This window comes from Coregonus lavaretus, assembly GCF_964263955.1.
Source record: "Coregonus lavaretus genome assembly, chromosome: 22".
NCBI classification, from domain to species: Eukaryota; Metazoa; Chordata; class Actinopteri; order Salmoniformes; family Salmonidae; genus Coregonus; species Coregonus lavaretus.
Window position 1 is genome coordinate 41,444,425 of NC_140009.1, and position 18,770 is coordinate 41,463,194.

The 18,770-nt window shown below is 42.0% G+C and overlaps 1 protein-coding gene, 1 long non-coding RNA gene and 1 pseudogene across 3 annotated transcripts in view; 1 reads left to right on the forward strand and 2 right to left on the reverse strand.

Annotated features, from left to right (window-relative positions):
- Positions 1-18,770, forward strand: part of LOC311149819 — a 398,282-nt gene that overhangs the window by 314,725 nt on the left and 64,787 nt on the right. The window lies entirely within an intron of this gene.
- Positions 1-18,770, reverse strand: part of LOC311149575 (mitochondrial carrier homolog 1-like) — a 61,042-nt gene that overhangs the window by 14,133 nt on the left and 28,139 nt on the right. Inside the window, exons 9-10 of the mRNA XM_084186752.1 lie at positions 2,480-2,527; positions 2,224-2,291 (exon numbers count right to left, since the gene is read on the reverse strand). Coding sequence (XP_084042878.1) covers positions 2,224-2,291; positions 2,480-2,527 — 116 coding nt within the window. The remainder of the gene's footprint in view (positions 1-2,223; positions 2,292-2,479; positions 2,528-18,770) is intronic.
- On the reverse strand, positions 13,954-17,923 carry LOC311149449 (pre-mRNA-splicing regulator WTAP-like; annotated as a pseudogene). The gene is made up of 2 exons: positions 17,831-17,923; positions 13,954-15,146 (listed from the first exon to the last, which is right to left on the reverse strand). The product of its transcript is annotated as a pre-mRNA-splicing regulator WTAP-like (transcript).

The following is an 18,770-nucleotide window of genomic DNA, read 5'->3' on the forward strand; positions in this document are numbered from 1 at the left end:
TCATATCCTCACATGGTCTCTCCTACCATTGCTATGCAGATGACACAACTACTTTTCTCCTCCCCCCCTTCTGACACCCTGGTGGCGACACGCATCTCTGCGTGCCTGGCAGATATCTCAGCTTGGATGTCGGCCCACCACCTCAAGCTCAACACCTCAAGCTCCTCCCGGGCAAGGCCTGCCCACTCAAAGACCTCTCCATCATGGTTGACAACTCCACAGTGTCGCCCTCCCAGAGTGCAAAGAACCTTGACGTGACCCTGGACAACACCCTGTCGGTCTCCACAAACATCAAAGCTGTGACTCGCTCCTGCAGGTTCATGTTCTACAACATCCGTAGAATGCGACCCTACCTCACAAAGAAAGCAACACAAGTCCTAATCCAGGCACTTATCATCTCCAGTCTGGACTACTGCAACTCACAGTTGTCTGCGATCCCTGCTTGTGCCATCGAACTCCTGCAACTTATCCAGAATGCTGCAGCTCGCCTGGTGTTCTCCCATGTCACCACGCTCCTCCGCACACTCCACTGGCTTCCAGTCGAAGCTCGCACCCACTACAAGACCATGGTGCTTGCCTACAGAGCAGCAAGAGGAACTGCCCCTCCCTGCCTTCAGGCTATGCCCAAACCCTACACCCCAACCCGAGCACTCCGTTCTGCCACCTCTGGTGTCTTGGCCCGTCCCGCTCAACCCAGTCCAAGCTCTTTTCTGTCCTGGCATACCAATGGTGGAATCAGCTTCCCCCTGAAGCTAGGCTAGCAGAGCCCCTGCCCATCTTCCGAAAGCACCTGAAACCCTACCTCTTCAAAGAGTATCTTAAATAATCCCCCTCCTCACCTCATCTCATGATAATACACAGCCCCACCTTGCAAGGATCTGTACACAATTCCTGGAAGCTGAAAATGTCCCAGTTCTTCCATGGCCTGCATACTCACCAGACATGTACTGACTGGTTTTCTGATCCACGCCCCTACCTTAAAAAAGATATCTGTGACCAACAGATGCATATCTGTATTCCCAGTCATGTGTAATCCATAGATTAGGGCCTAATTTATTTATTTCAATTGGCTGATTTCCTTATATGAACTGTAACTCAGTAAAATCTTTTTACATTTTAGTCATTTAGCAGACGCTCTTATCCAGAGCGACTTACAGGAGCAATTAGGGTTAAGTGCCTTGCTTAAGGGCACAGACAGATTTTTCACCTAATCGCCTCGGGATTCGAACCAGCGACCTATCGGTTACTGGCCCAACGTTAACTGCTAGGCTGTAGGAGAAGAATGACCAAATTCACCATACTTGACTTGAAAGCCAATATATCCGTACCCAAGGAATATTTTCAGAAGACTATAGAGAGATGTAGGGAAAATGCCAGGATGAGAAGTAGAGCTAATTAAAAAAGTTAGCTAGCTGTACTATTGGTGAGTGTACTAACGTGTGACACAAAGCATTGTGTCAATGCTATTCGTCTTTACAGCAATTAATTTAGAATGATCAAGCAACAGGAGCAGAATGACCAAATCAATCACCCTTGTATCTCAGTTTGAGAGTCAACATATCTGTACCCAAGGATTTTTTTTCAAAAGACTATCATGTCAACAGGAACATCATTTTGAGCTTTACTTCTTCACAACTTATGTTGATGACAAACAGACACCCCAAATCAACATTTTAGCCTAATCTTTTTAACAAGACCAGCAGCATTTTGACTACCAACAGAATATTCTGAGAAGACAATGAAAGATCACATTTTTTCAATGAGAGGCATTGTTGTCAACCACTTTCCCTTCTAATTTTAGAACTAACAGATCTAACCTGTCTACAGAACATGCATTGTGGTCTCAACCACTCCATCTTGCCTATGTGGATAGGAGGAAGAATCATATGAAACTGGCTATTGTGGCTATAGGCTATGGTGTTTTAATAACCTTCATCAGGACAAATGGGGGCATTGTGGCCCATTCTATTTCCAGTCATATTGTTTACTAAACAAGAAGATACTGTTGCATAAAATAACCATTAGGGTGGGATCACACTTCACACACTTTTCAAAGTGCCTGCATAATTTTCTCCATTGTTTTCAATGGTGCACTCGCATTTGGCGCACGTCTCTTCCAAAGCATGCCCGTTTTTGTAGTACGAGTGCTCCGGTCGTCTTGAGTTGAATACATTTAAACTTTTTTAAACAGACAAAAAAACGTGGGTGTGATCCCAGCCTTACCCACAGTTGTTGACTGCCATCAGGTCTGCCACCAGCATAAATGGATATGTCAACACACTCACTGCAATCTGGAGACAAGGGTAAGGAGCTCAAACATTGTACAATGTGAACACAACTGCCGTAGTTGCAACACCATCAGATAAACATAGTAAAAGAAGGAGGCTTTTAGAACTATGAGATAACCTACGGAAACAAATATTCAAAATAGCCTCACCACCACATTTCATTTTCATCAAAATGAGTACAAAGAACTTACCCCCATCACAAACTTGGTGTAGCTTCTCACTGCTGGGGCTTGGCTGAACTGCAAAAAGGTGTGAGAGGGAAGCATTTATTATAAGAATTGTGTTAGGACATAATTTTCTGTGCACAAAACACTGTTTTCCAACACATGATCTCTTCTATCATCACTGGTTCTGGGGCATCTGCCCTGATCTGTTAGATATTGAACCAGTGTTGAGACCAGATGCAAACTGGCTACCCAGTCATCGCTGGATTGACCAGCCCCTCCAGCCCAGTGTTGAACTACCAGGTATCAACCCCTACCCTGTATCTCATCGTCGCTGGGTTTACCAGACCCTGCCTCCAACAGAGGCATTGAACCATCATCACCTTCCAGTACCATCCTCATATTCATTGTGCACATGTGCACATTAATTTTAAACAGAATAGCATGACGTTGATGCTCTTAAACAGAGATCATGTGTTGGAAAAAAGTATTTTCATGACGGAGCATTGTAGAGAACCAACATAATGTTTAACATGATTTTTGAATGACTACCTACAGTTGAAGTCGGAAGTTTACATACACTTAGGTTGGAGTCATTAAAACTCGTTTTTCAACCACTCCACAAATGTCTTGTTAACAAACTATAGTTTTGGCAAGTCAGTTAGGACATCTACTTTGTGCATGACACAAGTAATCTTTCCAACAATTGTTTACAGACAGATTGTTTCACTTATAATTCACTGTAGCACAATTCCAGTGAGTCAGAAGTTTACAAGTTGACTGTGCCTTTAAACAGCTTGGAAAATTCCAGAAAATGATGTCATGGCTTTAGAAGCTTCTGATAGGCTAATTGACATCATTTTAGTCAATTGGAGGTGTACCTGTGGATGTATTTCAAGGTCTACCTTCAAACTCAGTGCCTCTTTGCTATACATCATGGGAAAATCAAAAGAAATCAGCCAGGACCTCAGAATAAACATTGTAGACCTCCACAAGTCTGGTTCATCCTTGGGAGCAATTTCCAAATGCCTGAAGGTACCACGTTCATCTGTACAAACAATCGTACGCAAGTATAAACACCATGGGACCACGCTGCCGTCATATCGCTCAGGAAGGAGACGCGTTCTGTCTCCTAGAGGTGAACGTACTTTGGTGCGTGATATGATGTTTTTATGGTATAATGATGTCATGTCATAGCATCGTGGGGAACAGGTTAGAGTTACTAGATGAGTGGTTGGGAGACAGAAAGTCTACATTCCATTATGTCAAGGTAGATTAGTGATGTTTAGGATAGCATGAGTGATGTTTAGGATAGTGACTTGGGGTAAAGAGTGATGAACATCAAAGACAGGGAGTGCCCATGGAGACTTGCCAGATGTATGCCAGTAAGAGGGTAATAAAGGGTATATAAGGTAGAGTGTCTTCTTTGTTCAAGTTAGTTCGTAACATCAAGGGCAAAGCTCTGGTCATTGTTGTAACGAACCCGGTACCGATCATTAAATATTTGCATTAACTGTCTACAAAGTGTCTAATTATATCCTTGCATCCTTGATTTTTTGATACCCGAGAAACTCATCATAACCGATTGGCGTCTAAACGAACAGGATGCAGTTCACAGCTCAACTAACAGGTAAGCAGACTTTCATTTTTTGAATTATGTAAAAATCTGCTTATCTGTGGTAAAGCTGAACTGTAACGAACTTTAAAATTCAATATTTTTGAAGGGGGACGATGAGTGGTATTGAATTATGTAAAGGGAGGTAAAGAGGAATATATAATTTGACCATTACATGGTGCTGTGATTCAAATTAGGGTGTGGTCGAAGTAAGGAGTAAATGCAACAGAATAGTGAGAGATAAGGCACCTTTAATATGATTTAAAAGATTATATTATAAAGAGAGTGGGCGGAAGGCATCCTTAATGTATGGTACATTATAAAGATAGTGGGTTTTTAAGTCCCGTAGTGTGAAAGACACTACAAAAGAGAGGAATGGGTTACGGACCTTTTGACGTAATAAATCGTCATAAAATGAATTACTCAAAACGACCAGGAGATGGAGCCAATGACATGTAACATATTGAATCATAGCACCAAAATGACATTTAAAGGTGAACTACATTTTAAAAACATTAGTGGAAGTGGATATTTGATGCAAGTGTTTAATTACTAACATTGAATGTTACTAACATTGCATGAAATAATAATAGTGATAGGTAAGCATAGAGGTGATAATGAATATCCTCAGGAGAGTAGTTAAAAGGGGTACATAGAGCTTGCTGTTATTGTAGAAAGTAGTGGAAGAGTGTGTTTTCTGGGCCAGGCATGGCAGTGTCCTTGGAAATTACAGTATGTTTTGTTGGTTCCGCTGAGAGAATGAAGGAGAGGCTGATTTGAGTTGAATGAGGATTGTTAAACTAATTAAAGGATTATTTGATGTGAGTATCTATACGTTTCTAACGTTCTATAAGGAGTTATGACGATTTGGAAATGGTAATGACAAAATCATAATTAGAGTGTCATGTTTGTATTAAACTTTCTCAACCAAACGTAGACGTACGTAATGGGTGGGAAAGTAATTCATATGGGTTTTCTAAGTTTACACCGTTGTTGGATCATGTGATAGTGGAATAAACTGACCATAAGTAATGTTGTTTTAGACGTAATGTATAATATAGTACAAAGCCAATATCGGGTTCAATTGAACTAATTATCATGGTAGAGCTAACGTAGTAAAGTGAGGGAACTTCATTTTGTATCAGAGGGTAAGATGAGAAATCATTGTAATGGTGCTATTTGTGGAATTTATTCATTATTTCAATGGCATGGTGTAACAATCTGCATTTATGAGTGTAAATTCCACTGCTGATGTGTTGATTGAATGGGTACGACAGAGTATTTGGTTTGGTGATGTTGAATGTATGATTTGAAGCGTGTGTGGTTTAAATAGCAGGACTCTTGTAGCTCGGTTGGTGGAGAATTGTGCTTGCAACGCCAGGGTTTTGTGTTCGATTCCCAAGGGGGGCTAGTATAAGTATAAAAAATGTATGAGCTCACTAATTGTGGGTCGCTCGGGATAGGAGCGTCTGCTAAATGACTAAAATGCAAAAATGTTAACGGGTATGGAGAGAAGAGTGCGTGATAGTAATTTTCTGGCCATTGAATAAGGTTTTGCTAGATTAAACAAATAAATTGGATCGTGATAAATGGATGATTTCAATATATGAAGGTAAACTACAGCAAGTGTTTGGTGTTACTTGTAGCCTACTTAGAAAGGATAGTTGACTAGATCTCATTCATTCTGATAATGGTGGAGTGATGGTTTCATTGCGTGGCTATGATTTTAGTTGATGCCAAGAGAAATAGGATATAGTTTACGACGCATGGAGAAGTGAATGTCTTATATGGTAATAGATAAACTGAACCAAACATGACGTTACTACGGCAATTTAGGATGGTTAATGTTGTTACGTTCGTTTTTAAACCCTATGATAGAGGTAAATGCAGAACGCTGTTTGAAAGTGTGTTTTATTATGTCTGCTAGTAAAGATGGAAGAATTTCCATTTTTGTCTGCGGGTGTTAACCATTGGGGCTTACTGAAACGTGAGAGCGATGTAAGGGACATTATGGGTTACGTTAGGTGTACAAGGATCAATGATTGCTGAGGAGAAGGAAGTCATAGGGGGTTGAATATTATCGGCAGGAAATGGCTAGCTAGTTAGCGGTGAGAGCTAGTGCGGTTTTCATTAGGTGACGTCACTTGCTCTATGAACTGGAAGTAGTTGCTTTGCAAGGATCGCGGATTTTGTATGGTGTGTCGATGGTGAATGTTTTCGATATGTGTAGAGGGTCCCTGGTTCAAACCCAGAGAGGGATAGAAAGCAAAACTTTTACATTGTGGATATTGACATAGATTAATAGGTGACTTGATAAACATTTTGTGAAAGGGATTGTCTTACCGACACATAGTAAATAGTATATAACATAGTAATTAAAGTTGCATAGATTTGAATTGGATGTTTTATTTGTTTTGACTATAACTTCACAGTACTTTATCATCTGTTGAGGTACCGTTATAAGGAAAATTAGCGGTAGAGTATGATAGATATTGTAGAGGGTTTAAAAAGTAAGTAACTTAATTGGATGATGAGACAGGTTGACTTGATGTTGAATGGGATTGTTTAATAGAAGTAATTATTTCTATTTAGGTGAACGAGAATATGTTATTAGGTAGTATTGCTTTGTGGAGACGATTTACTAATGAAGAAGACTGGTCATGGCTCACATCAACAGCATAATCCCAGAAACCCTAGACCCACTCCAATTTGCATACCGCCCCAACAGATCCACAGATGATGCAATCTCTATCGCACTCCACACTGCCCTTTCCCACCTGGACAAGAGGAACACCTACGTGAGAATGCTATTCATTGACTACAGCTCAGCATTCAACACCATAGTGCCCTCTAAGCTCATCACTAAGCTAAGGATCCTGGGACTAAACACCTCCCTCTGCAACTGGATCCTGGACTTCCTGACGGGCCGCCCCCAGGTGGTAAGGGTAGGTAACAACACATCTGCCACACTGATCCTCAACACGGGGGCCCCTCAGGGGTGCGTGCTCAGTCCCCTCCTGTACTCTCTGTTCACCCATGACTGCATGGCCAGGCACGACTCCAACACCATCATTAAGTTTGCCGACGACACAACAGTGGTAGGCCTGATCACCGACAACGATGAGACAGCCTATAGGGAGGAGGTCAGAGATCTGGCCGTGTGGTGCCAGGACAACAAACTCTCCCTCAACGTGACCAAGACAAAGGAGATGATTGTGGACTACAGGAAAAAAAAGAGGACTGAGCACGCCCCCATTCTCATCGACGGGGCTGTAGTGGAACAGGTTGAGAGCTTCAAGTTCCTTGGTGTCCACATCACCAACGAACTATCATGGTCCAAACACACCAAGACAGTCGTGAAGAGGGCACGACAAAGCCTATTCCCCCTCAGGAGACTAAAAAGATTTGGCATGGGTCCTCAGATCCTCAAAAAATTCTACAGCTGCACCATCGAGAGCATCCTGACTGGTTGCATCACCGCCTGGTATGGCAACTGCTTGGCCTCTGACCGCAAGGCACTACAGAGGGTAGTGCGTACGGCCCAGTACATCACTGGGGCAAAGCTCCCTGCCATCCAGGACCTCTATACCAGGCGGTGTCAGAGGAAGGCCCTCAAAATTGTCAAAGACTCCAGCCACCCTAGTCATAGACTGTTCTCTCTGCTACCGCATGGCAAGCGGTACCGGAGTGCCAAGTCTAGGTCCAAAAGACTTCTCAACAGCTTCTACCCCCAAGCCATAAGACTCCTGAACAGCTAATCATGGCTACCCGGACTATTTGCACTGCCCCCCCACCCCATCCTTTTTACGCTGCTGCTACTCTGTTAAGTATTTATGCATAGTCACTTTAACTCTACCCACATGTACATATTACCTCAACTACCTCAACTAGCCGGTGCCCCCGCACATTGACTATGCAACGGTACCCCCCTGTATATATAGCCTCCCTACTGTCACTTTATTTTACTGTATATATAGCCTCCCTACTGTCACTTTATGTCACCTTATTTTACTTCTGCTCTTTTTTTCCTCAACACTTTTTTGTTGTTGTTTTATTCTTACTTTTTTTGTTTAAAATAAATGCACTGTTGGTTAAGGGCTGTAAGTAAGCATTTCACTGTAATGTCTGCACCTGTTGTATTCGGCGCATGTGACCAATAAAATTTGATTTGATTTGATTTGAAGAACATGTCTAGATAGTTGAATAAGGAACGATATTTGATAATTGATCATTTTCTTATGACATTATATAGTTTGTTTAAACAGCGGTGAGTTATGACGACGGTTCATTACTTCTGATAACGATAATCTGTTTATGGTACGTTGAACGATGGGAGATAGTTATTGCTGTTGGCCTGATGGATTAAGTAGACATATTTTTGTGGGTTTTGGATTATGAAACAATAGGTTTATATTTTAAAACATCAATGCAACAGTTTGCGATGATTAAATTACTAGAAAGGGGTTATAGGTTTATAGTAGAAGGTGTAGTTAACTTAATAAACGTGGTATTATCCAGTGTTTTGTGAGGGGGCGTTTTCTTTCTCCAGGATTGATGGAAGTCTCCTATAGCATTATGATAAAGGGAGAATAGGAGACAACGTAGCGAACACATTTTAAATAGATGCCTGGGATAAAATATCAAGTCTTACACAAAGTAAGTGAGGGTATTGGCTAATGAATGAAATATGACATTTAAAAGGGGTGACAGGAACAATGGCGAAGGACATGGATTTTATTTTGTTGTTGATTAAGTAAAAGATAATGGATTTGTTGATAAGGAATCAAAAGGAGCAGATGTAGGGGTTCAATAATCATGGTGAGATTTAAAGAGGATATGATCTGAAGGGTAATCAATTCAACATAATCATTGTAAACTCAGAGGAATTTTGAGTGGTTTTAATTTTTGAAAGGTATTATATAATCTTTTTATGGAGTAGTTATTAGGAGTTAGATTGATACAAATGATTATTGATGAGCTGGACTGTGGATATATGTAACAGGTTTTGTGTGTAATTACTTTCTTTGGATTGTTGATTATATGTTAACGACATGTATACTTTCTATTCCAGGAGAAAGAGGATTTCTTTATCTCATTGGAATATTGCCCAGGGCTAGGGTGGACTAGTTAGTACAATTACGTTGTCTTATTTTTAGGTTGTCATAGGGAGCTACTAAAATTAAATAAGGCCTGGCCATGTTTGTTTTATTTGTTTTCCAAATGGGTTTTTCAAATAAAAACACAACACACCTAGTATGATGTTATAAAGGGTTGTTATTTTGAGTGTTAGGAGTCTTAAAGGAGCACACACAGTTAATTTTATGGAGTTTTTATTTTTGACTGAGTTTTGGGTATACATGATTTCTTATGAGAATAGATGTCATGAGGATTTAATGTACACTTGGGGTACATAACATTTATTAGATGTTTTGAATGTTGGTAATGTTTAGTATATTATTTGATGGAACAATTCATTGAATGATTTCAATGACCTCTGCAATCTGTCCTGGATTTATAGTGTGGCTTGATCACCCACACTGTAAATACTTGAGGCATGCTGAATTGGGGGGTTAGTTATGATAAGAATAATTGTGAAGAAGTTTATAATTTGGTAATAATATATATGAATCCCACCATAAAATAACTACAGAGAGAGGGAGCTATCCTGAATTAGGGATACCTGTTGATAGTTAAGTGTACTAATCTTGGATTACTTTACGGGATAGAAGTAAATTGAGGTATTATCCAATCATTTTAATTTCATTTTTATTAGGGTTTAATAAACAATGTTGGTGTTTTGTTTTTGAAAGCATGAATCACATTGTGACTCGTGTTCAAAAAAGGGGGTAGTATTGATGGTATGAGGATTTATTGGTACAATTGCATATCACAGTAAGTCTATGAGCAGTAGTAAGTAATGTGTTATGGGTTAGATTAAATGTTTTAGGGGAAAATGTATAAGGCAGAATTTAGAGGAGGCCTTTCTATGACATTAGTGACTATAACAAGCTGCGAGAATGTGCAATTCCTAATCTAAAAGGCTTATCAGGAATGATAAGAAGAAAGGATGAAGTATCATGCAGTGTCTCAACTAACAATGTTATCCAGACTTTCTTTCGAAAAGGTGAAGGCTTCTCTGACAGACCTACCAGGAGAATCTGGACATTTTCTGCAACTTGGAGACTATGTGGTGGTAAAGGATTAATGTAGTCATTGATGGACAACACCCAAGTGGGAAGGTTAGTAATAGGTGTTGATGGCTAGCTTGATGGAGGGGCAAGTAAGAGAGAGAGATTCCTAGATCTGTATGTACCATTGTAGGACTTTTCTAACGCAGAGGAGGAAGATAGCACCGCTTCGGCGGAGCATTGTTTTGTTTTGTTTGTGTGTTTTTGGAAGGACACAATACACAGAGAGCTGGTGATAAATGGAGAAGGACTCTGCATGATCATAGAACTAGTGAAGGAAGAAGGTTCATGCATCATCACACAGTCTACACCAACGGAGGTATGGATAGAGGGGAGATTGAACAGGTATCATGTCAACCAATGCAACGGATTGCTACGAGGAAACTGACGATTAGAGATGAGGATACTGTTGATGACAATTATCAGGTGATGGAGGACGATGTTTGAGGAATGATACTGATGAGATGTAGGTTATGGCTGATTACCTCAGTGGAGGAACAGAGCTATAGACCTCCAATAATTTCAAGATTTTCAAGATTTTCAGGAATCAACTGGCTGTCATTCCATTCGGTTATATGTATTTAAAGGGTTTATATAATAGAAATTGGGAAGTATATTAGGAATTGGTATGTCATATGATGAATGTTTATATGGATTTACTGGTTTAGAAATGAAGTCAATTAAATTGTTGTGTTTTTGTCTTCTAGTGAGGTAAATACAGAGGGTATCGTAATGCATAGTAGGGATAATTTGGCCTAGCATGGTGTGGACCTAAATAAGTAAAAGTAACAAACTATGAACCGGCTGAAGATGAATATCAGAGGCGTTGAAGACGTTTTTGTAAAATACTATTTCTACATGCAACTGGTTTACAACAACCAACCGAAGATATCAAAGGACTTTCTCATGTTTTTACAGTGGGGAAAAAAATTATTTAGTCAGCCACCAATTGTGCATGTTCTCCCACTTAAAAAGATGAGAGAGGCCTGTAATTTTCATCATAGGTACAAGTCAACTATGACAGACAAATTGAGGAAAATAAATCCAGAAAATCACATTGTAGGATTTTTAATGAATTTATTTGCAAATTATGGTGGAAAATAAGTGTTTGGTCACCTACAAACAAGCAAGATTTCTGGCTCTCACAGACCTGTAACTTCTTTAAAAGGCTCCTCTGTCCTCCACTCGTTACCTGTATTAATGGCACCTGTTTGAACTTGTTATCAGTATAAAAGACACCTGTCCACAACCTCAAACAGTCACACTCCAAACTCCACTATGTCCAAGACCAAAGAGCTGTCAAAGGACACCAGAAACAAAATTGTAGACCTGCACCAGGCTGGGTAGACTGAATCTGCAATAGGTAAGCAGCTTGGTTTGAAGAAATCAACTGTGGGAGCAATTATTAGGAAATGGAAGACATACAAGACCACTGATAATCTCCCTCGATCTGGGGCTCCACGCAAGATCTCACCCCGTGGGGTCAAAATGATCACAAGAACGGTGAGCAAAAATCCCAGAACCACACGGGGGGACATAGTGAATGACCTGCAGAGAGCTGGGACCAAAGTAACAAAGCCTACCATCAGTACACACTACGCCGCCAGGGACTCAAATCCTGCAGTGCCAGACGTGTCCCCCTGCTTAAGCCAGTACATGTCCAGGCCCGTCTGAAGTTTGCTAGAGTGCATTTGGATGATCCAGAAGAGGATTGGGAGAATGTCATATGGTCAGATGAAACCAAAATAGAACTTTTTGGTAAAAACTCAACTCGTCGTGTTTGGAGGACAAAGAATGCTGAGTTGCATCCAAAGAACACCATACCTACTGTGAAGCATGGGGGTGGAAACATCATGCTTTTGTGCTGTTTTTCTGCAAAGGGACCAGGACTGATCCGTGTAAAGGAAAGAATGAATGGGGCCATGTATCGTGAGATTTTGAGTGAAAACCTCCTTCCATCAGCAAGGGCATTGAAGATGAAACGTGGCTGGGTCTTTCAGCATGACAATGATCCCAAACACACCGCCCGGGCAACGAAGGAGTGGCTTCGTAAGAAGCATTTCAAGGTCCTGGAGTGGCCTAGCCAGTCTCCAGATCTCAACCCCATAGAAAATCATTGGAGGGAGTTGAAAGTCCGTGTTGCACAGCGACAGCCCCAAAACATCACTGCTCTAGAGGAGATCTGCATGGAGGAATGGACCAAAATACCAGCAACAGTGTGTGAAAACCTTGTGAAGACTTACAGAAAACGTTTGACCTGTGTCATTGCCAACAAAGGGTATATAACAAAGTATTGAGAAACTTTTGTTATTGACCAAATACTTATTTTCCACCATAATTTGCAAATAAATTCATTCCTACAATGTGATTTTCTGGAAAAAAATTCTCATTTTGTCTGTCATAGTTGACGTGTACCTATGATGAAAATTACAGGCCTCTCATCTTTTTAAGTGGGAGAACTTGCACAATTGGTGGCTGACTAAATACTTTTTTTCCCCCACTGTATCACAGTACCAGTCAAAAGGTTGGACACACCTACTCATTCAAGGTCTTTTCTTTATTTTTACTATTTTCTACATTGTAGAATAATAGTTAAGACATCAAAACTATGAAATAACACATGGAATCATGTAATAACCCAAAAAGTGTTAAACAAATCAAAACATATTTTATATTTGAGATTCTTCAAAATAGCCACCCTTTGCCTTGATGACAACTTTGCACACTTGGCATTCTCTCAACCAGCTTCACCTGGAACGTTATTACAACAGTCTTGAAGGAGTTCCCACATATGCTGAGCACTTGTTGGCTGCTTTTCCTTTACTCTGCGGTCCGACTCATCCCAAACCATCTCAATTGGGTTGAGGTCGGGGGATTGTGGAGGCCAGGTCATCTGATGCAGCACTCCATCACTCTACTTCTTGGTAAAATAGCCCTTACACAGCCTGGAGGTGTGTTGGGTCATTGTCCTGTTGAAAAACAAATGATAGTTCCACTAAGCCCAAACCAGATGGGATGGCGTATCCCCCCCTCCCTTGTCACAACACAACTGATTGGCTCAAACGCATTAAGAAGGAACGAAATTCCACAAATTAACTTTTAGGAATGCACCCCTGTTAATTGAAATGCATTCCAGGTGACTACCTCATGAAGCTGGTTAAGAGAATGCCAAGAGTGTGCAAAGCTGTCATCAAGGCAAAGGGTAGCTACTTTGAAGAATCTAAAATGTAAAATATATTTTGATTTGTTTAACACTTTTTTGGTTACTACATGATTCCATATGTGTTATTTCATAGTTTTGATGTCTTCACTATTATTCTACAATGTAAAAAATAGTAAAAATAAAGAAAAACCCTTGAATGAGTAGGTGTGAGAGAAAGATCACGTATTTACCTGATTTGATTAATATTAATAGTTAACAATTAATATGCTTAACAATAGTAGAGACATTGCTTAACTACATTTACATTACATTTACATCATTTAGCAGACACTCTTATCCAGAGCGACTTACAAATATCTAGCTTGAATCATACAAAAAACTCAATTCAAATTACACGTAATGTTCCGGTTTAATAACGCAATTCTTTTCTTTAAATTTTGGCAGAGGTATCACGATTGGCAAAGGAAAGAGGAGAGAAAAACTAATTCTGGACAGCAGTACTGTTACCGACTATGTGTTCATTGTTTTTGTTTGGGTCTCGTATAAAAAGATAAAGACATACGTGTTATTATAAAGTACATTACAAAACTGCGCCCCCGTTCGAGTCCAGGCCATTCTGAGCATGCTGCAACCCTGCAGTCCTGTTGCCCTTGACGACCGGGACTGCCTTTTCCTCATGGGGGTCGGTGTTGGAGTCTGTGTCATTCGAGTGCTGCGTCAGGGACGTCTAACTGCCAGTTGGGGAGTCCACGCTCTTGTACCCTGCGCTCAGCTGGCTCCCAAAATCCCCTGCACAGTCACTAGTCTGGCCCCTCGCCGCCTCTGAGTGGTTGGAGAGTTTAGTCTCGCCCTCGCCGGGGCTGGAGACCATGGGAGAAGGAGGAAAGTCTTCCTCTGTGCTGCTGACCTCACGGTACAGGCTGGGGGTGGCCGCTGCACCTCTCTGGGAGGACGAGCTACCGTTGCTAGGTCCGTTGGAGACCCTCTCGCAGTCTTTCCCTGGCTGGGCGGAGGAGGGGGTGAAGGTCTGCTCAGCCTGGCTGGGGGGCTCGGCAGAGCCGCTGGAGGGTGAAGTCCTGCTGGGTCCCCAAAAGAGGCAGCCTGAGCTGGGTTCTGGGAGAGCTGCAGACGGGTCTCCCTGAGCTGCTGCTGGAGGACCAGGATGGTGCTCTGCATGCCCTCCACCTCCTCATCCAGCTGGATGATGAAATCGTTCAACTCATCCTGGCTGCTCTTCAGCTCCTCACTGTACTTCTTCTGTAGGGCCAGCTCTGCCTCCAGCTGGGCGATACGGCCTTGGGACAGCTGCCTCCCCAGCTCCTGGTTCTCCTGGATCAGCATCCGGCACTTGGCCATGAGCTTCTTCCCTGTCTGGCTATATGGTGTAAATTTCCAGGCACTCAGTTTATTTTGGGCCTGCTCCAGTTTATCTTTAGTCTGTTCCAGTTCGCCCTTCATTTTGAGGAAAAATACGTTTATGGCCGGGTCTACCATGGACGACCGCAGTTGGGCTGCACTGGGCTGCTGGACTTGCTTGAGGTACTGGATCTGGGTTGTACACTCTTGCATTTCCTGCTCCTTAGTGGCGAGCCGCATGACCAGGATGTTCCCCCTGCGTGACGCCTCCTGCTGCTGCGGCTTCAGCTTCTCCTCAGACTCCTTCAGCCCTGTCACATTGTTCGAATTCAGATCAGCATATTTCGCTTCCAGGTCCTGGACATAGGTTAACTACCAATGCTGTGCTTTTCGTAAGGATGGTTCCCTCTAGCGCCCTGCAGCCGGTTTGGGCGTGTAGTCAATGACATGGGATAGAGATAAACTTGAGGAACAGATAGACCTGTATTGTTTCAATTTCTCGTTGCTTTTGAGTAACCTGGTCACACGGTCAAGATATGGGCAGTAACGAAGCTAACGTTATCACTTGTTTGTGCGCTATGACCCGATACACATAGCCACAAGAAGAAAACAAGGTCGCTCCTGATCTGCCAGGGAGGGGCGTGCTTGTATGAAAAGCAGAGATTGTTTTAGACACTTGGCAGAACTTATGAAGAGCTATACAAATCCTGTTGACTCTGTATTAACTTCTGCCTGCAATTGCATAACTAAAGATATTTTACATATATTCAGAAGCCGTTGTCTGTGTCATTTTCTAAAGTTTAAAGCTTGTTTAAGAATAAGAGAATATCAGCACTGTGCAAAGAACCCCATTTTGGCGAGCTTGCCAGGAGTGAGTGACCACCCGCCGTTGGAGTGAGCATCGACCCACTGTGCCGCCCAACTAATTACTTAAAAGTAAGCAGACGCCTATTATATCTAAAGTCTGTAATTTTAACAAAGCACTATGTGTTTGATGACTCATTCTGACGCGTAAGTGGCGCCTCACTCACAGTATGCTGTTAATTTAAGAGACGAAACCTACATTGTGGTATATATTGATTTATTACTAAACTCTTAATAGATAAACCTGTTGGAAACTGACACAGACCACCTAGGTGATAGTTAGAACTTTTAGTAACAATGGACACCAAAAGCTAGGTGTGCCCATTAAACCTAGATTTTAATGCTAAAACTGTTATAGAAACTAACGACTTTAGATATAGGTTGTTCTTGTCTGTATTGAGTGGAACCTCTTTTGAAACAGTTTTAGGGCCATTTCCAATTGAGAATTTGCCTGAAGAAGTTCTAATAATAATAATAATAATGTGTTTGTTGAACCCTTTACCCTAGCCTGGCTGGCGAACGGTTTGTAATACCGTTAAGTTATCAGTTCGCCTGGACTGTATTAAATGTAAAGTAATTTATCATCCTGTCTGTATGGGGATGATGAGACATAAAGCATTATACTGGTGTATACACTGTATTTACATCTCACTGTTTTCTGACCCCAAACTATTAATAGAGGTAGTAGTAGGTAGATAGCGTTAGGCACCCACTGATATAGGAAATAAATGTGCATTTTAGCCCACATTACACGTAGGACGACCCCAATAAAAACGAGCAACCATGGCAGACAACTCAACGGGTCCCTCTCACACATCCATTGGACCAATAGCTATGAAATGTGTTACTCCTGTTGAATACCTGGGACAACAGTACCCAGTCCTGATTAAAGACATTATATGGATATTCAAGAAATGGCATGATTGGACTATTGCCTCTGGGGAGTTCAGAGTTTGACAAGAATCGATGTAATATCGTCCATGACATCGTGGAGAAGAGAAAACAAGAGAAGAAAAAGGCAGAGAAAAAAAGCCACACTTATCTGTAACTGTTTTACAACTACTCTGGTCAGAGGGAACCGTGTTTTGGGCACGATCCAGGATAAACCATCTACAGACTGTAGTCAAAATGGAAAAATTAAAAAGGAGACGCCAGAAGAAAAATCGGAAAAGAAGCCCTATAAAAAAAAATATATCCTGCCCTCCCAACAGCACCACCACCACCTCCCCCATATGATGATTGTTCCGACTACAAGGGAGGTGCATTCCCTCTGAGACAGGTTGGCTTCGAACCAGTAATCATTAGGGGCACCCTGGAAGAAACCGAAGAGGGAGAAGAGAGTTCCACAAACCCCGGGTCAGGGCCCTCTGTGGCAACCAGACTATCAGCTGAACTGAATAAACTAAGCCTAGATGCCAGAACTAAACCACTCCCAACTACCAAGCCAACGTATCCATATGTAAGGACAGGGTGGTCGGTGATGAGAGAACAAGAGGACCGAAGAAGAGAACAAGAAAGGAGGGAGGGGCTGAAAAAGTGAAGCAAGGAAACAGAGAGATATAGAAATGTTTGAGAGAGAGGATGCAAGACAAAGGGATAGAGAGAGAGAGGATGAAGAGGAAAGACGGAGAAGAAAAAGCGAATACAAGATAAGATGGGAAGGAGACACAGAAGGTGCTTTCTCCCCAGGAGCCAGACAAGGCATGGAAGACAGAATAGCAGCTGAAGAGCTGGCGCTCCGACAGAAATACTACCATGATGTGGAGAGAATGAAGAACAAAGAAGAAATGAGACTGGTGAAAGGTATGCATTACTAGCTGTTTGGGGTTTTAGGCTGGGTTTCTGTACAGCACTTCGAGATATTAGCTGATGTAAGAAGGGCTATATAAAATAAAATTGATTGATTGATTGATTGATGATAACACCCTAACCACTGAATAACTTTTCTATGACAGAGCCTGCAGAAACCTACCAGAAGCGGTACAACTGAAACTGAAAGAAGTGGTTGGCTGAGACCGCAACGATGGGCCAGAAAAAGAGGACTATATGAGACATCACTGTAAATTCTGGAAGAAGACAAAGGCTGAAGAAAAATCCAAGAAAACAGGCCTGCAGACAACTCCAGAAGGCCCAACTGGCTGCACTAGAGAAAAGTAGCAAGCCAGACACACTGATGCTGAGCACCCCAGGACCTGCTCCAGCCCCGACACCTGTTCCACAGCCATGGCCTCCTGCAGCCACTCCAGCCCAACAGGTACAGTTTCCATATGGTAATCCACAGCCATTCCAGCCCTATCAAACCTACTAGAAGAGGCACATAGGTGAGCCTATAGTCTGCTGGGGATGTGGTATAGCTGGACATATGAGACACCAGTGCCCCACTGCTGTGGACCAGGGAGGTTGGGCACCACAGCCAGGCTTCAGAAGAGGCCGGGGTGGAACTGGCTATGGAACCCCACACGTGTGTACTGAACTAATCGAACTTGATGCAAAAGCAAGACCTGACCTAATTTGATTAACCTCTTGAGTTGGCTGAAATTACACTTTTCGTTGATGGGTCGGCTTACATTGATCAGACAACAGGTAGAAAACATGCAGGTTTTGCTGTAACAGCTATAGATAAATCACTACACATAGAGCATTCCCTCCCTGATCATTTCTCTGCACAACAAGCAGAGTTGCTAGCTCTCACCATAGCCTGTGAGGCTGCTGAAGGAAAAACCGTTAACATTTACTCTGACTCTGCATATGCAATTGGTGTATGTTTATGATGGGCAGGCGTTTGGAAGGCTAGAGGTTTCACCAATGCATCAGGGACTCCTATTAAGAACAAATCATACGTTTTGGCTCTTATTTCGGGTATGAAACTTCCTGCTAAATTGGATATTCTTAAAGTCCAGGCCCATATGGGTAATCAAGATTAGGCAAGTAAGGGAAATGACTTTGCTGACACTGCTGCTGCAAGGTGTCACACCCATGCTGTGTATCTGGCTTCTGATGTGGCCTCTCCTGTTGTTGATTTGCAACAACAACAACAGGTGACTGACCACATGTCTCACTCCCTTTGGGAGGCCAGAGGTTGCTCCCGGAAAAACTGGAGACAACACCTTTCAGGTAAACCTGTGTTGCCAA